This window comes from Panicum virgatum, chromosome 5N, assembly GCF_016808335.1.
Source record: "Panicum virgatum strain AP13 chromosome 5N, P.virgatum_v5, whole genome shotgun sequence".
NCBI lineage: Eukaryota > Viridiplantae > Streptophyta > Magnoliopsida > Poales > Poaceae > Panicum > Panicum virgatum.
Window position 1 is genome coordinate 63,347,523 of NC_053149.1, and position 22,455 is coordinate 63,369,977.

The 22,455-nt window shown below is 45.5% G+C and overlaps 2 protein-coding genes across 2 annotated transcripts; both read left to right on the plus strand.

The window, feature by feature from the left end:
* Positions 1-397: 397 nt before the first annotated feature.
* Positions 398-7,074, plus strand: LOC120672954 (transcription factor MYB3R-2-like). The gene is made up of 9 exons (XM_039953592.1): positions 398-649; positions 747-933; positions 2,544-2,595; positions 2,894-2,951; positions 3,719-3,813; positions 3,922-4,025; positions 4,622-4,750; positions 5,199-6,307; positions 6,519-7,074. Exons 2-8 carry the CDS (start codon positions 770-772, stop codon positions 6,262-6,264), a joined length of 1,668 nt encoding a protein of 555 aa, XP_039809526.1. The 5' UTR covers positions 398-649; positions 747-769; the 3' UTR covers positions 6,265-6,307; positions 6,519-7,074.
* A 7,389-nt stretch (positions 7,075-14,463) lies between these two features.
* LOC120675054 (triosephosphate isomerase, cytosolic-like) lies at positions 14,464-22,295 on the plus strand. Its single transcript, XM_039956146.1, has 15 exons — positions 14,464-14,704; positions 14,819-14,894; positions 15,037-15,160; positions 15,715-15,799; positions 16,331-16,463; positions 17,177-17,271; positions 17,424-17,502; positions 17,689-17,771; positions 17,945-17,997; positions 18,339-18,342; positions 20,969-21,146; positions 21,315-21,380; positions 21,510-21,648; positions 21,788-21,926; positions 22,062-22,295. The coding sequence occupies exons 1-15, from the start codon at positions 14,663-14,665 to the stop codon at positions 22,116-22,118; spliced, it is 1,353 nt and encodes a 450-aa protein (XP_039812080.1). The 5' UTR covers positions 14,464-14,662; the 3' UTR covers positions 22,119-22,295.
* The last annotated feature ends 160 nt before the right edge of the window (positions 22,296-22,455 follow it).

The window sequence follows — 22,455 nt, forward strand, 5'->3', positions numbered from 1 at the left end:
CCGTCAGCCCCTCCGTCACACGGCCGTGGCGTCCGTCATACGTTTCGTTCCGTCCCCGAGCCGCCTTTCTCCCGTTTACATATTCCGCCCCCTTGCTCCGACAAATACATAAAATGGACAGCGCAAGCGGGGCGCCGCAGGCGAAATATACCTGGCGACTTCTTGCGTGATTTTGGCCACGCGAATTAAATATGATCGTACGTTTTAAACCCTGTTGATCTAGTGAAACCGTGAAAGCGACTGATGATTTTTAACCACAGTTACGACGTTTATTAAGTTGGACATGCCTCTCCCCTTTCATCGCCGAAATGGATTAGTAATAAGTAATAACCTCACACTCCAGGGGCCGATTCGGAAAAGAAGGCGGGTATAGTAATTTATTTCCCCTGTTCCTCCTCTCTTCCCCTGACCTTCAACGGGCGAGGTTTTTTGAAAGCATCCCCTGGCGTCTACCCTTCAACTCCCCCGACACCCAACCGAAGCCGTAGAGGGAGCCAGCGAAAAGCTTACTCTTTTATACCCTCCTAGGGTTTCGGGCCTTGCCTCCCTCGCTTCGCGCCATCTCCTGCCTCCCCTCGCCGCCGATCGATTGGCCGCCCGGGGCCCCAATTCGATCCCCCGGTCGCTCGATCTGGGATCCGCTAGATTCGTGAGTCGGCGTTTCGTTCGATCTGTTTTGGGGGGTGCTTGCCCTGGGGGATTTGATCTGAAGTCTAGTTATTTTGGTGGTGATTTTCCGGTTTTAGGTTGTCCCGGTGATGAGGAGGTGATGGGGGCGATGGCGGAGGTGGTGCAGGAGGGGTGCGTGGAGAATCGGCAGCCCCTGGCGGCGTCGAGCTCCTCTGTGTCTGATGGCAGCAGCAGTGGCGGCGGAGTCCAGGCCGGGGCGTCGCCGCCGGTATCAAGCTCGGGGAATTCCATCTCCGGTCTGAGGTGAGGCCTTGCCCTTAGTTGGTCATATCCGGGGAGGGATCTGGGCTCTTAGCCGTTGGGTAGTACCGTTTACCTTACCTTGTTTGGATGCTTGCTCTGGTTGTGCCCTATAGTGACCTTTTATTTATGGAAGGACCGGTAGTTTTGTGGTTGTCTCTGGTCATTTGCCGGGTCCGTGATGTGATGAGCGTTTCACTTGTAATTCGGAAAAGAATTCTGTCTTATTGGAGCATGGGGCTTGTGTTGTTGAGGTTGTTGAGATGAGAAAAGTGAGCCTTTGTCTTATTGGAGCCATTACAGTTTGCTTACCTTGTGACATTTGTGATGGGTGGCATGCTAAATTCCTACGAGTTTATGGTGTATGTTGAATTCACACTAATTCAAGGAACAGCAGCACTGGTATGCTGATGATGTTTCAGTTTAATGTGATGGTTAGTTCAATGTCATAGGCTGCTGTTGATTGCAGTGCTTAGTTGTGTATGATATTTCAACTGCTGTGATTGCTGTGCTCAGTTGTTTGTGTGCGTGCAGTAGAAGTTGTATTGATGTCAAAGGTGGAGGGTTTAGCAGCTTAGTATGGTCATTTACAGTGTTGGAGATAGATGTATGGTCAAGTCATTGTTTTCATAACTTCTGCATTGTATAAATTTGGTCCTTTTTAAGGTACTATCAGTAGAGCACCTACTGTAGTTCTAATGGGGTCTTAGTGGTGTACTGAGCAGCATAGTGGTTAAAAATGGGGTATTATGTAGTGATAGTACTGTATGATGTAACATTTGCAATGGCTGAGTTTGTGGCAGCAGCAGTATTTCAACTTTTTCTCCTAAATAATTTTATATAGTTGTTATGTTAAATGTTGACATTTTGAATGCATACTGTACTGATTCTTTGGGTCATGCTGAACACTGTCCCTCACTGAAGCTAATCCACTATGGTCCACTATCTGCTATGTGAAATTTTGTTCCTTTTTTGCTCAGTCAGTTGTTCCTCGATATTATTACTTTTTTCCTTTATTGCTTGTTTGGATGTCTCAAATCCAACCTAAAGGAATTGGGAATGGCTATGGCTGCTCCACTCAAACATTCCCTTAATGAAGGATGTTGCCAGCAAGAGTGAATGAGCATTTTTTAGTGATGAACAGTGGCAGGAAGTGACGGCGTTTGTGTGATAAGTGAGCCGTTTCATTGCTGTACTTAACAAATTTGCAGGGGTTTACTTGTTTTTGTTAGCAGTACCTTGTTGCCGATCTTTTCCCAAGTGAAATGCGTTGAATGCTGCAGTACTTTTCAGTAATTGCAGCATATACGTACTATGTTGGGTTTTCTCCGCTCTTTGGTGTTTAACTAGTGGGGGACACATATTATGGCATGTTAAGGTTGACCATTTAGGTGTGAATTTTAATGTATTTGAGTACATCTTTTGTGAGAATTAACTTCCTCAAAGACTAGTTAGTGTTTCTAATTATTCTGATATATGCCCCTGTTTCCGACAAAGAAAGAGAAAAGCTGTATTTATCCTAGGCAGCTAGTTTATATCTGCGCTTTATCAGTAACTTCCGGTTGATAAATATACTCCTCTTTTTAGCTAATATAATTTCTTCATTATATTAGGCGAACAAGTGGGCCGATAAGAAGAGCTAAGGGTGGCTGGACACCAGAAGAGGTCTATATCTTACATTCTTTGTTATAAAGATTAAAGAGTCTATGACATATTGACCTGCATATATGCTGAAGTTCATACGAATGTCTAGTTTGGTTTACTGACCTATATAATATGAACATAGACATTTGTATCATAATGCACCATGCAAGAATTCCTTTTGCTGTTCTATTTGTCATTTGTGATTTCCTCATTTTCTGTGGCCTGATCTGTTGATATTTCTTTTGCTAGACGTTTATCTTTTCTTGATTTTGAACATATAGTTGAACTGTTACTAATTGGCTTCAACATATGCCAACAGGATGAAACACTGCGGAAGGCAGTCGAAACTTTCAACGGTAGAAACTGGAAAAAAATAGGTTGCCTCTTCTTTTCACTGTACAACCAATATTTTTCAAATATCCTTGGAATAAGGTTTCATTCTTATTTGTCTTGGCATTGTCTGTTGTATAATTCTATGCTATCTTTAAGCCAAGTGCGCCCATCGAATAGGGAGGCATGCCTCATTCACTAGTTAACTGTCTATTTGCTATTGAAGAAACATTTGTATCGAACACTGCAGCCTATGCTATTGTACCTTTCTACTAGTAGAGGTGAAATAACTGTTAGCTGTTTACATGGCTTTAGACTTCAAAGCTTGAATCTAGAAATGATCGTGCATCAGGAAATGCTGCAGTAACTTTTGACATGAAAAAACTGTGATTGTGAATAGTTCTTGTGGAGACTTGAGAATATTTGTTTAGAATATGTGTGGTAAGGCAAAGGTGCTCTCCTGCCATGTTGAAGCTCCACAGGCACTTGCACTAAGGAGCTAAATTTGATTGAGCATATTGTTGATTAAAATTAGCCCAATTGTTGCATATATATATGTGTCTACAAATACCAACCGAGGAAAAAGGGTTAATAAGAAATAAGAGCATTTGTTGGTGCTCCTGTATTCGGCCTAGCAATGCTGAACTATGGCGTTATCTCTATTTTCCATTTTCCATGGGTGGTAGCTGGTATGCGTGTGTATGTCTTGTTTGCCTAGACAAACAAATGTCAAACTTTTCTAGAATTTTTCTGTTATATGTTATTTTTGGTGGATTGTGAACTCAGAAAAAGTTATCTGTTTCTATTTGTGCAGCTGAATTCTTCCATGATAGGACAGAGGTACAATGTTTGCATCGCTGGCAAAAGGTTCTTAATCCTGAGCTTATCAAAGGCCCTTGGACTCAAGAGGTTTGTAACTGCAGTTTTGATTTCACTTTCAGAGAAAAAAAACTGCTGCATTTTTCATCCACGCCAAATTTCTAGGGGAAAATGTTATATCTGTGTCCTTTTCTACAGGAAGATGATAAAATCATCGACCTTGTGCGCAAGTATGGACCAACAAAATGGTCTATCATAGCCAAGTCATTGCCTGGCCGCATAGGCAAGCAATGCCGAGAGAGGTATTCATCCGATTATGTACATATTGTTCGCAAGGTTATATGTATCATTCTTAATACACCTTCCAATTGATATATAGAGGTGCTTATCAAAATAGATGTGCGTTCTTCATTATCACATGGCCAATAAATATGTTCATATAAATACCAATGCTTGAAGTTTTAAAAATTAACTGCATACATCTGAAATGCCAGATGTTTGATTGGAAGGAGTAAATTGAAATAGTCAGTGTTGTAGCCTAGTTACTTCTATGCAAGGTGCTGGATGATTTAACGAGTTTTGTCATAATGTTGCGTAAAATTGGTCCAGTGTGAAAAATGGTAGCGAAATCGGTCCTCGTAATCTGTCTGTCTTTCTGTTTTGTTGTGCTCCCTTTTCTTTTAGCTTTAGTTGTTCTATGATCGTTCTCTGGAACAGGTTGCTGTTAGCACCCTCTCCCTTTATCTGTGATCATTGGCTTACAAACATAGGTCAGACAGTCCCCTTTTGTCAAAAAATCTCATTGCCTGTTTCATACATTGCATGTTTGTACCCAAGCTTGATACGGTACGATGCATAACATGCTTACAAGCCTAGTTCTAAACAATTGAAATTGCAGGTGGCATAATCATCTGAATCCAGAAATAAGGAAAGATGCATGGACTCCTGAGGAGGAAAGGGCACTCATTAATGCTCATCGAGTGTATGGAAATAAGTGGGCAGAAATAGCAAAAGCTCTTCCTGGAAGGTACTTAACAGCTTACTTCCCTCTGGAAAATTCCCTTTTTCATTCATTTAGTTTATACGAAATCACTTTGCTCCTGTCAGTAGACCTTGTGAATGATGTTGAATTACTTATAATTGTTATTTTGCAATTTTTTAGTACCTAACTTGTTAAAACGTGGAATAATATCATCAGTCATCAGTTTTTTTACTTTAAAGAAGACATAACGGTGCCATGATAGCTTTTTTTGGAGTATACTCTATATTATTAGCTGTATAAATTGTAAACCACTGGATCATTTTAGTGGAGTTGCACAGTGTAAATGAACCCAAAGAGGTCGCTCTTTTTTTGAGTTCTATGTTCACAAGCATTGCTTGTTGGTTGGTTCCTGCTCTCTTTTTCCCCTCTGCACTTTGTCCAAATCTGGGTCTATGGATTCTGGAACCGTACTGATAATATTATTTCTTTCCAGGACTGACAATTCTATAAAGAATCATTGGAACAGTTCTTTGAGAAAGAAGCTAGATGTCTATGGTACCAACAGTGTTCTCGCAGCTCCAAACCTGCTTGCCCATGATGATTTCAAGGATCAAATGAGGCCTGTAGCTATTGGCAGCCATCTTGATCTGAACAAAATGCCCAACATTGGTTCAAAAGATGCCCCTGGAAGATCTCATCACTCCATTATGGGACCACTTTTACAGGCATACAATTTGAAATCTGTTGAGGACTCCTCTGGTGGTCTCCTTTCTCTTTCTATACCAACTGTGCAGGCTTCATACTCATCACTAGTTGATGGTTCTGCTGTTACTTTAGCGGTACAAGGTCTGGAAAGTGGCTCTGTCCGGGACAAGGGCCTAGAAATTAATTCCATTCATGAGAAGCATGAGAAGGGTACTGAGGTCTGTGCCATTCAATCAGAATCTGCTCCAGCCCAAAGTGGTACCAAAGCATCTTTGAAGAATGAGTTGTATTCTACCCTTGGTCCTCTTTGCTACCAGATTCCTAATATGGAAGAAGCTGCCCCAATCAATTCCTCACTCCATTCTGAACATCATTTTGCACATCAAACAACACGGCATAGCAGGGATGGGCTTATGTCACCTGATGGTTATACTTCCCCATCTCCAACGATTGGCGAAGTATCAAGTCCACTAACTGTCGATTCAATCTTGAAAACTGCTGCTGACAGCTTTCCATGCACTCCTTCAATATTAAGGAAAAGAAAACGTGATAAATCAACACCTACTTCAGACAACTTTGTCACTCCTAATGGGATGGGAGCTTCTACAAATTCTCCGCAGTCATTTAAAACTGCATCATTTTTGTCATTGGGCCCTATTGATGATGGGTTATTGACATCTGTAAGGAGCTCTGATGCTTCACCTCCGTATCAGATCAGGTCAAAAAGAATGGTTGCCATAAAATCAGTTGAGAAACAGCTAGATTTTTCAGCAGATGGATTGGATACTTCTGGTTCTGAAATCCTGAACTCTCCTTGCCGTAATTCTGAAGGCGCAAATTCTAATAGGACGTAGCACATACAGCGATTTGGATGTAACCTAATTCCTTAATTTGCAGGTATGCTATCTTGAACATCTTTTTGTCTGTTTGGTTTGGTGTGTTTTCTATTCAGTGTGTAGAATTCATTTTCCTGATCAAGTGTCTAGGCAATCAGTTTTAGTTCTCCCCAACTCGAAAATGGGTGTTTTTTGCTTCTTTGCAATCAAGATACCTTGTTCCGCTTAGAACTACCACATTTTTCCACGATTGATTCATCTTTGCATTTCAGGAACCAATCTCGATCTTATGAAGCACAATGGGACACATGGAAGGTGCTTTCCGAACTAACATGCTTCACAAAAATGTCCCAGTTCAAGCCAAACTGCAAATCAAACACCACCAGTGGAGAAAAGAGCCTCCAACAATCGGAATGACGTACTGAGTACAAAAGGGCCATCAGTTACCCTGTCATCTCTTGTAATCAGGGTGTACAAAATACTGTCTAGATTGAAACGACACACTCCATAGAGGATTACATTATTTGCAGCATTTTGTGAACTTAACAGCTAGGAGTTCAGATTGTAGAAGCCCACAGCTGTGTACAAACAAGAAAACATAGCTTTAGAAAAAAAAACATATAGCTGAATAAGAGCTTCCCCATTGGAATGTCAAATCTTTTTTGTTTGTTTCTTTCAAACTGTGCGATCCGCTTGTTGCTAAAGAGCAAGGGTCTGCTCTTTGTAATAATAAAGCCTGATTTGTGGGCTAAATTCTGGAATTCTGGCAAGGGTTTGTCAAGAAACAATCAATGACAGGCAATAGGCTTGGTTTCATGGTTGGCAGCATTTTACGTGTTTCTATACTTAAAGGCATTCCCTAGCATATTGAATCGAACTTGTATGCATGTTGAATTTTGATCTGCAAGCGATTATTTTTTTTCTTGGTGCGACGTCAATTGACAATTTGACATAACTATACTCGTATTTCTTTGTAATGCCCCGTGGCTGCGGCGATTGCCGTCGATGTGAGATACACTAGCAGCAGATCGGAGTTGGGGAAGAACCAGGCCGAGGACCCTGCCTCACAAGTTCTATTTGATTTCAGATAAAAACATTCTTACTTCTGTTACAAGCTTAGGGGAATATATCCCTCCCTCACGTACTCACTGACCAACCGGACCCACACACCCACTAGACTACGCTTTGCCTTCACGAAGACGTCTTCAGCCGGTCGGTGTGACCCTGAGTCACAACATCAGCCGCCCCTGGAGAAGTCGCTTGACCCCAAGCGAGCGCCGTCGGGAAGCGCTGCTGCAAAACATAGAAGTCTTCCCAAGTTGCAGACGTGGCTGGAAGCTTCGTCCACTTGATCAGCACCTGAGGCACTGCTCGATTTCCTTTCTTCACCAAGCGGCGGTCCAGGATGGCTTCTGGCTGCACATCGGATCCATCAAGATGGACCAGCGGGGGCAAGTCGGAGAACACCGGAGTGTGATCAGGTGTAAAAGCCTTCAACTGTGAGACATGAAAAGTAGGATGAATTAAGCTATGAGTAGGTAAATCAAGAGTATAAGCTGCCTGACCAATCTTTTGAGTGATGGTAAAAGGACCATAGTACTTCATGGCCAATTTAGGAAAAGGACCATAGTCCGATCCTAGAGGGGGAGGGGGTGAATAGGGTCGCTAATCGCTTTTTAACCTAGGGCTCAAACTACTTGCATAAGATAAACCTAACACTTCCTATACATGCTAGTTATGACTAAGGTTTAACTATGCTACTCTCTACTTACCCCTAAAAGGCTTGCAACCTAGCCGATCCTAATCAAACTAACTAGGAAAGTAAGAAAGTAAGGGTACGCAAGAAAGAGTAAATGCGGAAACGTAATGCGGTAAGTAAAGAGGTAAGTGCAAGAGGGATGCAAACTCCCGAGTAGACACGGTCATGTAACGTGGTTCGGCACAAACGCCTACGTCCACGGGACACCGAGGCTCTTCCGATCACCGTCTTGCACTACGCCGCCAAGGGGATGCCGGCAAGCAAAGGCAAGTGCCCCTAAGACACCAAGTCTCGTGCACCGCCACCGTCTCTCTCGTTCACCCGGCCGTAATCCACTACGGAGCTTCTCCACCAAGGAGGGGGCCTCCTCTTCCCCCGCACAAAGTGTCGTTGCCACTCCACACCAAGACGGAGGGTCACACGACGGATCACAAGTTGCTTGCCGCAGCAAGACTTCTCTCAAGGGAGCTCTCGCAAGAACTAATCCCTATTACAAGTACTAAGCACTCTCATAAGTGTGCTTAAGCCTATATGATGTACAATGAAGCTCTATGGTGGTTGGAGATGTTCTTGGATGTGTGTGGGATGTCCAGCAACTCCAGCACTCTTCAAATGGCCGGGGTGAGGCGTATATATAGGCCACCAAGTCTTGTAGTCGTTGCTCCAACGGTCAGCTGAAAATCTGCGTATCACCGGAAGAACCGATGCCTCTTGGTGGGGTAGCGTCGGTTCATCCGGTCACTCATAACCCGAAGTAGCCGTTGAAGTCCTGACAGCTGACGCAGAGACCACCGGTTGAACCGATGCTTTGTACCGATGCATCACCGGTTCATCCGGTGCTTAAGAATCTTCTCCTGGGCGCTGACGTCATTGCACCGATGCAATACTCCGATGCACCGTCGGTTCAACCGGTGCTGAAGAAACTTCTCCTAGGAACTTGACATCGTCTCTGGAACATAGGACACCCAATGCACCGATGCCCCTTTTTGACCCGTCGGTTCAACCGGTGCCTATAGGCTGACTTGGCTTCGACTTCCTTCTGCACCAAAGTACCATGGCGTCGGTTCTTCCGACTACCAACAGATGCTACGATGCCCATGGCGTCGGTTCTTCCGGTGCTACTGACCGAAGAGCCTTCAGGGCGCTGCCCTGAGACCCGCGAGGGGTGGCTCCCCCTCGACCCCCGTCTGCTAACCGGGTAGCGGAACCCCGTAGGGGCGGCCCTTCGGGCCTTGTTACGCCTATCTTCTCTTTCTCTTTGTCATCACTTGAACCTAAAAGCCTGAGAATGATTATCTTAACAATCATATTAGTCCAAGTGTTGTGTTGTCATTCGATCACCAAAATCACTCGAAATGGCATAAATGGTGCCATGTTCGTTACACCTGTTCACAACTGACGACTGTACATATGGTTGTAGCTTCAGTAGGACCTTGTCACCAATTGTAAACTCTGTATCCGTTCTCAAACGGTCAGCTGTGAATTTCATGCGCTTTTGTGCACGCTCCAAGTGTTGCTTCAGAAGAACTGAATGCAACTGATGATCAGCGATGAAGTCAGCAACCAATGGCGGTGTATCCGAAGAAGCAGCCACAGGAACACCCACAAAAGGATCATGGCCATATAATGCTTTGAATGGAGAACATCCCAGAGAAGAGTGATGAGAGGAATTGTACCAAAATTCGGCTTGTGGGAGCCAAGATTTCCATTGAGCAGGGGAGTCCCCAACTGAACATCGTAAATACATTTCTAAGCACTGGTTTACTCGCTCAGTTTGACCGTCCGTCTGGGGATGATATGCTGTACTGAGATGGAGTTGGGCGCCAAACAACCTGAATAACTCCTTCCATACAGCGCTGGTGAAGACCTTGTCCCTATCTGACACCACAGACTGAGGAAGGCCATGAAGCTTCACCACTGTGTCAAACAACAACCGAGCCACAGACAGTGCAGTATAAGGGTGTTTGTGGGGTAAGAAATGGGCATACTTGGTGAAACGATCAACCACCACCAATATAACATTGTAACCTTCAGACTTGGGCAGCCCCTCTATGAAATCCAGCGAGATATTTTGCCAGGCCCCTTCAGGAATGGGCAGAGGTTGGAGCAGGCCTTGAGGATGAGTATGCAAATGCTTGGCTTGCTGACAAGTAGGGCATTGCAAAATGAACGTGGCCACATCTTGTTTAAGAACTTTCCAAGAAAACAGCCTTTTTACTCGATGATAAGTGGCATGTTGTCCAGAGTGCCCACCAATGGCACTGGAATGAAAAGCAGTGATAATTTTGGTCTGCACTGCAGAGTTTGCACCCACCCAAATTCTGCCCTTATGCCTGATTAGACCATTGTCCAGAGTATATCCTTGGTCATTTGGGCTGTGCACAGCCAACTGAGCTAACAGATCTTGAGCTCGAACATCAGTGACATATGAATTGACAACAGCCTGCACCCATTGGGGTTGAACATGAGACACTGCCTGCAAGGCTAACATGTGACCCACCCTAGATAGAGCATCAGCAGCCAAGTTGTCTTTTCCTTTTTTTATAGACCACACGAAATTGGAGACCCATCAGCCTGGTCATTGCCTTTCGTTGCATCTCTGAATGCAAGTTCTGTTCAGTGAGGTAAGCTAGGCTCTTATGATCGGTCTTGATGACAAATTCCCCACGGCTTAAGTATTGCCTCCATTTCTCCACTGCTATGATAAGGGCTAAAAACTCTTTTTCATAGATGGACAAATGCTTGTGAGCTTCCCCCAAAGCCTTGCTCAAGTATGCCACTGGTTGCCCATGCTGCATGAGCACAGCGCCAATGCCCACATCAGATGCATCTGTCTCAACCTCGAAAGATTCTTGGAAGTTAGGGAGTGCCAACACAGGAGTGGTGACCATAGCCTGCTTCAAATTGTCAAAGGCTTGCTGAGCCTCATTAGACCAACAGAATTATTTTTTTCGTAGCAACTGTGTCAAAGGTTTAGCAATGAGTCCATAGTGTTTGACAAAGCGTCTGTAGTATCCAGTCAGGCCTAAAAACCCTCTCAAGTCAGTAACTGTCTGAGGCACAGGCCAACTGAGCATAGCAGCTGTCTTAGAAGGGTCAGTGGAGACACCTGCACCTGAGATAATATGTCCCAAGTATTCCAACTGCAACTGAGCAAAAGAACATTTACTCAACTTCAAGAACAATTGATGAGCTCTCAGCCTGTCTAAAACTTGCCTCAGGTGAATAATGTGAGTGTCTAGAGAAGGACTATGGATTAGAATATCATCCAAAAACACCATCACAAATTTGCGGAGAAAAGGTGACAAAACCTCATTCATGAGACACTGGAAAGTGGCCGGTGCATTGGTTAAACCAAATGGCATGACCCTAAAATGATAATGGCCGTGATGGGTTTTAAAAGCTGTCTTATGTTCATCCTCTGGCCTCATTCGGACTTGATGATAACCAGAACACATGTCCAATTTAGTGAAATATGTACTACCAGCCAACTCTTCCAAAATCTCTTCCATGATTGGCATTGGAAATCTGTTTTTGATTGTCAACTCATTCAAAGCCTGTAATCAACACAAAAACACCAATTGCCATCCTTCTTTTGAATCAGAAGCACTGGCGAAGCAAATGGGCTAGAGCTAGGGACTACTATGTCGGCCTGGAGCATCTCCTTGACCTGTCTCTCTATTTCATCCTTGTGTTGTGGGGAATATCTATAAGGTTTGGAATTGACAGGCACTGCAGAGGGCAATAATGGAATGGTATGATCATAGACTCTACTGGGAGGCAGGTGCTTGGGTGGTTGAAATACATCAGCATACTGTTGTAGGAGCTCCTGAAGTGCAGGTGACTGGTCAGACTGTTGGTGGTCAGAATCTTGCATAACCAATGCCAAAGCCCAAATATCATTTCCCTTCCACAACTTAACCAGCTGATCAGCAGATAGTTCCTGGACAGGACATGTTGTTGGCTTGACTCCTTGAAGACAAACAGAATGCCCTTGATATGAAAATTCCATGGTCTTCTGTGCCCAGTGGCAAGACATGGGACTCAAAGGTTTCAACCAATCATAACCCAAAATAGCATCAAATGTAGTAATATCAAGCACTCTCATATCAGCATGTAAAGTGTAACCATTGCAGAGCCAAGGCACATTAGGAACCCACAAATCAGACAGGAGAATCTGACCATTAGCCAACTTAACCTGTTTAGGTGTAGTAGGAATAGGCTTGATACCCACTGTATCCAGAAAAGCTGCACTCACAAAGCTATGTGAACTGCCTGTATCAACCAAGGTTAACATGGTCTTGTTTTGAACCAAAGCTTGGAGCTGCATTGCATCCCCATGGGCAGTGCCAGCCAGAGCATTGAGAGACAATTGGCAAAATTCTGAGGCCAAAGAATCTTCTAACTCCAGTTGAGCTACTACCTCCTCGGTCAAGGGCATATCCAAAGAATTTGTGACCAAGGCATTAACCTGTGCCTTGGGTCTCTGAGCACAAATGGCTGCATGGTTGGGATCATACTTTTCTCCACAATAATAACACAAGTTGTTAGCCTTTCTGTAATTCAGAGTCTGCCTCTCCTTCCACATAGTAGAGTGCTGAGTACCAGGTTTGCTATCCCCTTTTGGAGGAGCTGACTGAAATTTAGTATTGGCAGCAGTTTTGGTCCACTTGGGTTTTCCTCTTTCCAGCACCTTTTGTTGAACCTTAGCCAGTAAAATAGCTTGATCCACATCCCTGGGCACTTGGGCTCTCACACCAGCACTAATATCCAGCTGAAGTCCCTTAACAAACTGAGACACAAAGAAAGTATCATCAAACCCATCATTATGCATGGTAATCTCAAACTGCAGATTCTCAAACGCAGCAGCATATTCCTCTACTGTATCAATTTGCTTGAGTTCCAGGAGTTCACTCATGGCATCACGATAATCATTGGCGCCAAATTTCTTTTCCACTGCTGAAATGAACGTATGCCAATCGCCCAATCCATGCTGTTTCTTGTACACTTGTAACCACTTGGCAGCATTGCCATCCATGTTCAGAGCTGCCGCTGTAGGCCAATAAGCTTCATCGATGTTGCACAACTCAAAATAGTCTAGACACTTAGATTTCCAGATGCGGGGATTAGAACCATCAAAGGTGGGACAGGACATCTTGGGAGTCACATGCCGCAAACCAGTAAATCCGACAGGGTCGCGACGAAAACGATTACCGGTAGGTGGAGGACGAGCAGAAATTCCATGAGCAGAAGGACGGAATTGATGAGAGCTACGAGAAGGGGATCCGTGCAGATGAATTGGACTAGGTGGAGGTTCCTCTGTCTCCGGAGCAGGGGCGCGCTGCAGGGTGAGTCGCGCAACAACGTCCCCGGTGATCTCCATCTGTTTAGCAAGTGCTTGCTGGTCCTTCAGGATTTGCTCCATCACCTGATTTCCCAAGGTCATCTGCGACTCCAGACGCGCCTGATTGACTCCAAGCGACTCTACCCGAGCGAAAAGTAGATCGAAATTCTCGTTTACCTGAGTCCAGTGCTCGTCGTCCTGCTGGAAACGGGCGTCCATCTTGGAGAGAACGAACTGGGTCTGCACGGAAGGCTTAGGGGGAGCCGTGGCGACTGCTCCTCAAACCCGGAGACACTGCTCGATTTGGCAAAACCCCACACACCGGGGCCCGAACAGAATCGATCCAAGCCGAAGGAATGCCGCAGCCGCAACCGGAACCCACAAACGACGACGAGATGTTCGCCGCCGCGCCGAAGAATATAGACTGTTGACTCGATCCCGGACTAAACCTAAGCGGCGCGAGAAGGTGGATGGTCGACGGCGCTGGACAGCTAACCGTCGATATGCGGTGGCCGCCGCCGACTGGGAGTCGGTGGGCGGGGCGAGGACGCCGGAATTGGAGTAATTCACGGCGGAGCGGATCCGCAGCGCCGGGAAGGCGATGCAGACCAAACCGGGACCGACCAGTAGGGCGGGAGCGCGCCGAGGACCGTGAATCTGATACCACTTGTAATGCCCCGTGGCCGCGGCGATCGCCGTCGACGTGAGATACACTAGCAGCAGATCGGAGTTGGGGAAAAACCAGGCCGAGGACCCTGCCTCGCAAGTTCTATTTGATTTCAGATAAAAACATTCTTACTTCTGTTACAAGCTTAGGGGAATATATCCCTCCCTCACGCACTCACTGACCAACCGGACCCACACACCCACTAGACTACGCTTTGCCTTCACGAAGACGTCTTCAGCCCGTCGGTGTGACCCTGAGTCACAACATTCTTGTGTTAGATTTTGTGTGCTACTCTGAAAAACGGAGGCGCCTGCCTCTTCTTGTACTCGAGTCACAGGGCCCGCGGTTTGAGCCGAAACCCGGCTGCGTATGCTCCAAACCAGCTGCGATTGGCTCCGCGGCGGCTTCTGCTCTACCATAGGCGCCCGCAGCATCAGCCAGGAAGAAAACGCTGCACAAGGCACACATTTCCAAAGCCCAAAGCTTCTTTCTTCCGCCGCAAAAAGCCAGCCACCGCCACCTGGACGCCGCCCCACCTCGATATAACCGCCCCATCTCGAATCGATTCGCCTCACGCACGCACACCAACTCCAAACCCAACTCCACTATCCCCATCGCCGCTGCTCCGCCTCGCGCGCGACGAGCCATGGCTGCCAGGAAGTTCTTCGTCGGCGGCAACTGGAAATGCGTAAGTAGCCGCCTCTCGATTTGAATCCGACGTCTCGTTACGCCGGAGCTTGGCTTGGCTTTTTTTTTTTTTTTTGGTTTGATCCCTGATGGCATCCGCTCCCCCCGCGCGTAGAACGGCACCGGCGAGGACGTGAAGAAGATCGTGACCGTGCTCAACGAGGCTGAGGTGCCCTCCGAGGACGTCGTCGGTGAGTCGTCACAGTTCTCATGATCCCAGCTCCCCGCGCCTGCAACCGCGGGGCCGTTTTGACTGGGGGTTTGGTTTTGGCTGGATCGATCTGTATGCTGATCTCCGGGTTTGGTTTGGTTGGTTTCTGGTGACGCGAGCAGAGGTGGTGGTGAGCCCGCCGTTCGTCTTCCTGCCCCAGGTCAAGGGGCTGCTGCGCCTGGACTTTGCCGTCGCCGCGCAGAACTGCTGGGTGCGCAAGGGCGGTGCCTTCACCGGCGAGATCAGGTTGCTTCTCCCTCTTGTTTTGAATTTTGATGTGTCATGGTTAGCGTTGTGGTAGATGCGGTAGAATGAAACGCTTGTCTGCTCTGACAGATTGGGTCAAGACTCAAGAGCATCTAGATTAGTGCGGGGGTATATGTTACGGAGTATAGAGTTACAGATCTCACTCTCACCTTTCAGTCCTTGTAGCTCGTTTGGTTTCAGTTTCTGTAAATGTGGCTTGATTATGGCAGAAAGGGCTCTATATTTTGTCACTGGGGATAAGGATGGTATGCCTAGTCAAACATATGAATTCCTTTGAGTGATGGATCTTCAGTGGTATCGAATTTGATGATAGTAATTGCACCAAGTCTCTGTACTTTTGGTCATCGATTGGATCCTGGAATATTTAGCAATGTTGAGTACTAAGAAAGGTCGCTGTTAAGGCAAATAGAGCTCTTTGTGGTTATCATGATAGTGTGTTGGAGTCACCCATTTCATTAATCCAACTAACCAAATGAATTGTCAGTGAAGTGTTGCTTCCAATTCGCTAATATATGTCACTTTTCTTGATGCAGTGCTGAGATGCTGGTGAACCTGCAGGTGCCGTGGGTCATCTTGGGGCACTCGGAGCGCAGAGCTCTGATGGGCGAATCCAGTGATGTGAGTGCATTTTTATTTCTAAGTCTTCTGTTGAATTTGTTTAGTTGACCTGATCTGATTTATCTCTTGTACTGGCAACCCACATTCCTTTGTTATTCTGCTGGCTGCTTGGAAAGGACTGTGGTCTGATTTATTTGTTGCAACATTCCTGTGTTATTTTACTATATGCTAGGAAAAACCTATATTGGAAATTAGTGGCATTGTTTCACAGAACAAAAAAAATACTGGACTTATGTTAAAAAGATATTAACATTTCATGCCAGATTTGATTGTTCTCACTTAACAGTTGAAGTTAGTTTGCATACATAGCAACATTTAGGTCCCAAAACTTGTTGGTAAGTCTACCAGATTTGTATTTGGTGAGGCAGTGGCTGTTATTAGGGCCATGCACTGTTAAATTCCCAACTTGTTATATTTTGACATCACTAGTCCGTATAACAGAATTTGAGTTGGCTTATTAATTGTGTTCATCAAGCTGTCTAAACTGATATTTTATCTTTAGTAATATCAACTTTCTTCAAATCATGACAGTTCGTTGCCGAAAAAGTTGCATATGCACTCTCCCAAGGTCTCAAGGTAATTGCTTGCATAGGCGAGACCCTTGAGCAGAGGGAAGCAGGAACAACAATGGATGTTGTTGCTGCGCAAACAAAGGCTATTTCTGGTAACTTTTACCTTCTACTATTATATTATTTAAGCAGATTATATGAAACAAGCATTTGCCTCCCTGCTTTCAGAACATTTTATGTTTTCCATCAACTCCTGTTGCTGTTCAATTTAGGTTCCAGTATGCAATGCTTTTTTACTGCTTTTACATTGTGTAGCCAGAAACTCTTGTGAAAAAAAATGAAATAGGGTAAGTCTGAAAGCTATTGTCATTTTTAAATGGAACTGTCTTGTCAAGACACATGTTAAATTACTTATATGCTTGTTTTTGTGACATCCCGGCCTAGGGCTTAATAGGATTAATAGGATACTCATACAAATTGCAACTTCTTTTTCCGGAAGCCGATCTCCAAAGAACTCTGAGGTTAAGCGCACTTGGCCTAGAGCAATTTTGGGATAGGTGATCGACCGGGAAATTATTCTCGGGTGCACACCGAGTGAGGATAAAAATGTGCAGAAAAGACTTGTCTTGGTCTGTGAGGGCAGTCTATGTCTTAGATAAGTTGTCAGATGTAAGCAGGCCTGGCCTCGGGGAGGCGGGACGTTACAGTTTTTTACCTAAGTAAACACAGATTACTATTATTAATTGAATCCTCTTTTAGCATCATGTGTTCTTTTAGGTTGTTGCTTTGAATTTTATGTCATCATACAAAAACAAAGGCTTTTTTGTTTTCTCCTATCTCGCTTTTACTGTGCTTCTCTGTTTTTCAGAGAAGGTATCAGATTGGACAAACATTGTATTGGCCTATGAGCCAGTTTGGGCTATTGGGACCGGCAAGGTTGCAACCCCTGCCCAGGCTCAGGAGGTATAACTTCTTAAACAAGATCGTTGGCATGCTGTTGCCTGACAATAGTGTCTCCCATTTATACTTGATAATTATTGTTGCTTGACAAATCAATTTCAATGATGCTTTATTCTGCCTTGACTAAACTTTAAAATTTGCATGATATATTGTAGGTTCACGATGGTCTGAGAAAGTGGCTCCACTCTAATGTTAGTCCTGCAGTTGCTGAATCGACCAGGATAATTTATGGAGGTAGCACCACAGAAACCACTTGCTATCTTCCATACCTACTGCTACAATATGTTGGAAGTTCTATAAAGACTTTTGATTATGGAACTGGGAAATGAAGATTGTTGATTTGTGGTTTATACAAATCAAATTAGCCTCTTGTTGCTCCGAAATAGGGCTAACCCCTTTCTGTATCCTGTATGTGTCCAGGGTCTGTGAATGGAGCTAACTGCAAAGAGCTTGCGGCTCAACCAGATGTTGATGGATTCCTTGTTGGTGGAGCGTCACTGAAGGTACTATCCGTGTGCCTTCTTAATGAAAAATATATATGCCGAAATCCAAATAGTTATACAAAACAAACCCATAGCACTGGAAATATTTTTGTCGTAGAGCTCACTGGAGGCATCATGCTACACATCTTGATATAGTTTCACAATTCTGACCCCCCGATTTTCCACTTTTGCAGCCCGAGTTTGTGGACATCATCAAGGCTGCGACTGTCAAGTCTTCATCTGCTTAGTGTTTGTGAACGTTGCCAGATTCTGTATGAGTGAATGCTGCTGATGCCATTTTACCAGCTTGTTCTGTTATTCTAGCTCCAGTTTGCGTCGTTTGTACTCTTGCATTTCCTCTATCCGATGATAATTGGATTTATGATGGAAGACGTCAGTTACGAAACTTCATGTTTGTCTATTACAGAAGCATTTTTCAGGCTGTCACCTTCAACTCTACATCATTGCTGCAACTATGCGACTAAATATATCCTGTACCAAGTTGTAAATATATATCCAGTATCGAGTTGTGATGAGTAAACAATTTCATTACCTAGTTACGAATAAAGGCCTTGTTTGGTTTTGTAGCATGGTAATGAATAGTAAATTTTGACTGCTAATTACGGTGTCAAACAAAGACAGTTTACAAAACCAACTTCAGAACCCCCGCGCTAGTGACCCTGAAGAATCTAATGAGGCCTTTGACCGCGCGATTAGAGGATGGTTACTATAGCATCACTATAGCTAATTATCGATTAATTACCGTCATTAGATTCGTCACGAAAAGTTACACCCATCCCAAAAAAATTTTTACAAATAGACTTCATTTAGTACTTCATTCATGCGAGATTTTTTTTTGAAATATGTGCGTGCTAGATTCCTTGCCAATCCAAACAATGCCAAAGTCAGCAACTAGCTACTACTCGCTACCTGCTAACGACTGAAACAAAGATTTTGATATTTGGCACTGGGATATTATGTGCTAGTCTCTCGACATGTCCTCGTCAGTTGCTGAGGTCAGAAGCAAACGCAACACCTGACACTCTAAAACGCTGAAATCCATGACCTGAGAGACTTGAGAGCGACTGGTCCGGTCGGTCACATGTGTTTAGCCTTGCAAAGTCCAAAATTCTAAATCTATAAAGAGAATTTTACATGCATGAAGTATTAAATCTAGATAAAATAAAAACAAATTACATAGTTTGCTTGTAAATTGCGAGACGAATCTAATGAGTCTAATTAGACTATGATTAGACACTAAATTGCTACAATAATTGCTACAGTACATATGCTCTAGTGATGGATTAGTTAGACTCATTAGATTCGTCTCGTAGTTTACAGACAAGCTCTGTAATTAGTTTTGTAATTAGTCTATGTTTAATACTTCAAATGTGCAAAGATTTCATTTCAAAAAGTTTACGTGCGCAACTAAACAAGGCCTTAGTTACTTTAGCGTAAATTTTTTAAAAGAGAATCTAGCTATTTCGAAGTACTAAATAAAATTAATTTATAAAACTTTTTGCAAGGATGGGTTGTAAATCCGAGATAAATTTAATGAGCCTAATTAATTCATGATTATAATTCATAATTAGCAAATGGTTACTGCAGCATCACTGTTGTACATCACGAATTCGAATTAAGTAGGTTCATTAGATTTATCTCGTGATTTACAATCTATCCGTGCAAAAAAATTTGTATATAGATTTTATTTAATATTCTATGCATGTGTCCAAACATTCGATATTACGTTTTTTTTAAAAAAATTGGGATCTAAACACATATACCCGAAAATGCATTCACGATCATTCTTCGATGTAAGTTTACGTTGGGGATCTCGAAAAAAATTTCTAGACGCTAGTAGCCAAAAGCTAGAGAGAAGCGCCTAGGAAGGAGCACACAAACTGCCCGCGTAGCCCGCGTAGAAACGATCAAACCGCTCCAGAGTCCAGAGTCCCAAACCTGAAGTACAAACCAAAGCAAGGGGTCTTCGACTCTTCGTCAAGGGTCTCTGCGTGCACGCGTACTTCGCACGGGCCGCGTTCTGCAAATTAGGGAAGGCGTCGTCTGGTCTGACAAGTCAGCAGTGATCACGAGCACACGGGAGAGCGACGCGAGAGAATCATCTGAAAAGTCAGCAGCTAGCGATCAGAAAATCCCACAGGACACGCGCACTTCCTATCCATCTTCCGATAAATTATAGATTTTAACTTATTATATTTGAGATTCGTGCAAACCAATTAGAATCTTTGGATCCCACACAAATTCTAACCCCCACCTTTTTCCTTCTCCTTTTTCCCTCCTCCCTCGCATTGCCCGCCATCCTCCCATGCTCTGCCCGCCGTCACCCGCCGCCGATCGCCACGCTGCCGTCCCGCGGCTGCGCGCTGCCGTCCCGCGGCTGCGCGCTGCCGCTGCGGTCCTGCGCGTCGGTGCTGCGCCGCACCAGGCCGCCGTCCCCGCTCCACGGCGCGCTGTGTGTCGCCGCTTGCGGCCCCGCTGCCGTGTTGCGCGGTGCTGCATCGGAGAAGAATCCCACCAGGGAAGATACTCGCGGAGAAGGAGCTGCGGAGAAAGACATTTTGATTTTACCATTTGAAAATTTTGTTATTCTAGTTTCAATATTTTGTCTTCATAATTTCAAACATTTTGATGTTCAAATGTTGAACATGTTTAAATTTTTTTTGAATCGATTCTATCAAATTGTTTAAATTAATTGGGCCAAAGTGAGATTTAAAGATGGATGTCTTATCTATCTTCCACAAGATAGATAGGAAGGCCCCGGGGATCAATGCAAGAGGAATCATCATCTGAAAAACAAAGAAAAAAAAGTGTAACACATGTAGAGCCGTAGAGGGACCAAATGGCGCGGGCCCATGCTGGCTCGCTGTACTTATTACCTGCGGCAACAGGTCAAAGCACGACGAGCCCGGGTAGTTGGAGGCTGTCGCGCCGCTTCCACGAAGACGACAACGCGCGGCGATTTTGCTCGCGCAGAAGAGGCCGCCGAGCTGGCATAGGAAACGGGCGAGGAAGCGTCTTTGCGAGGAGACTGGGACAGAGGAAGGAGACCGGGAGAAAAAAAGAAAGAAAGGCGTGCGTTCCTCTTGGCCCCGGCGACCGCTTCAGAGCTCTGACCTGGACTCAGCCAGCCAACGCAGCGGGAGCGAAGCGCGCCGATAGATAAATACGCGCGCACGCCACCGGTCAGGTATCTGTAGCCTTCGCCAGCGCCGGAAGTTAAAGAACAAAGAAGAGGACGCCCCGGCCGCAACTCCCCTAGACGAAGAAGAGACCCTTGGGCTGACGTCGAGCGGAGAAGGCGAGAGAAGATGGGGAAGGGCGTCCTGGAGGTGCACCTCGTCGACGCCAGGGGCCTCTCCGGCAGCGATTTCCTAGGTGCGTGCACGGGTCGCCTCTCGCGGCCGAATTGCTGACCCCCCCGGTCGCGTGTGGTGTTGCGATTCGTTGGGTTGTTGCTTCGCTCTCGTGTTTTTGGGCGGATTATACGGCGATCGATCTGGTCTGACGGTGTGTTGCGTTGGCGTTGCCGCCTCCTGCCTGCAGGGAAGATCGACCCCTACGTGATCGTGCAGTACCGGAGTCAGGAGCGCAAGAGCAGCGTCGCCCGAGGTCAGCCCCGCTATAGATTCTTTTTCTTCCTGCTAAATCCCCCCTTTTCAGGTCATGCATGATCACGAATATCCTGCCGACCTTGGCACGGGCTGATGACTGAGCTGCCGGCTTGTGTGTGTGTTGCAGACCAGGGGAGGAACCCGTGCTGGAACGAGGTGTTCAAGTTCCAGATCAACTCTTCGGCGTCCAGCGCGCAGCACAAGCTCATCCTCCGGATCATGGACCACGACCACTTCTCCAGCGACGACTTCCTCGGCGAGGCTACGTGAGTGCCTGCTCTGCTGCCCTGTACAGCCAACCACGCCCAACTGCTAGTCCCAAACAACCGAAATGCTGCTCCACCCTCCGGACACAGAGCAGTTGACCGCAACCGGACTAACCGATGATGATCCTCCGCGTTGCAGGATCGACGTGACGGACATCATCAGCTTGGGCGCGGAGCGCGGCTCGTACCACCTCAACGCGGGGAAGCACAACGTGGTCCTCGCCGACAGCACGTACCACGGCGAGATCAAGGTCGGCATCACCTTCACCGCCGCCCAGGTACGACGATAGAGAGCCTCGAGAAGCATTGTGGACAGGACAGCGGACGCCCGTAGTCTGTTGTCCGCCCCTATTGGCACCATTGAATTTGGCTTAGCCCCGTAGACTTACCTGCGTGCCGATGACTGGTTTCAGGTTGAGGAAGATGATGAGGATTTTGGAGGCTGGAGGCGCAGAAGCTCCAATGCGTAGGTGCGGTGAAATCTGAAGAAGTTCTTTGGTTGGTTTGTAGTGTAGTAATTCAGGTCGGGTGTAGTTTTTGTCGTTTGTACTGGCAGAAGTTTGTGCCCAAGATTGTTGATTGGCTGGTTAGACTATGTGTAATCAAGTATGCTTAAAGCCGTTGTTGATTGACAAATTCTTTCTTTTTGTGTACTGTGTTTGATTGGTTCGATGGGAAGTGAAGGGTGATGGACCCAACTGTTAGTTTTGGGTGATCAGTTAACCACCACCCATCCTCTGAATTTTCCCGTGATTTTCGATTTGTCCGCGCTGCTCACGCCGCAGGTGTGCCCCGTGCCGCGCGCGC

What these genes read in the sequence shown, in the direction of transcription:
- LOC120672954 (XM_039953592.1), top strand. Translation starts at nt 770, where the DNA reads ATGGGGGCGATGGCGGAGGTGGTGCAGGAGGGGTGCGTGGAGAATCGG. An exon ending in AATTCCATCTCCGGTCTGAG is followed by an intron (nt 934 to 2,543) that starts GTGAGGCCTTGC and finishes TCATTATATTAG; the next exon opens with GCGAACAAGTGGGCCGATAA. An exon ending in GTGGCTGGACACCAGAAGAG is followed by an intron (nt 2,596 to 2,893) that starts GTCTATATCTTA and finishes ATATGCCAACAG; the next exon opens with GATGAAACACTGCGGAAGGC.
- LOC120675054 (XM_039956146.1), top strand. Translation starts at nt 14,663, where the DNA reads ATGGCTGCCAGGAAGTTCTTCGTCGGCGGCAACTGGAAATGC. An exon ending in GACTTCCTCGGCGAGGCTAC is followed by an intron (nt 21,649 to 21,787) that starts GTGAGTGCCTGC and finishes TCCGCGTTGCAG; the next exon opens with GATCGACGTGACGGACATCA. An exon ending in TCACCTTCACCGCCGCCCAG is followed by an intron (nt 21,927 to 22,061) that starts GTACGACGATAG and finishes GACTGGTTTCAG; the next exon opens with GTTGAGGAAGATGATGAGGA.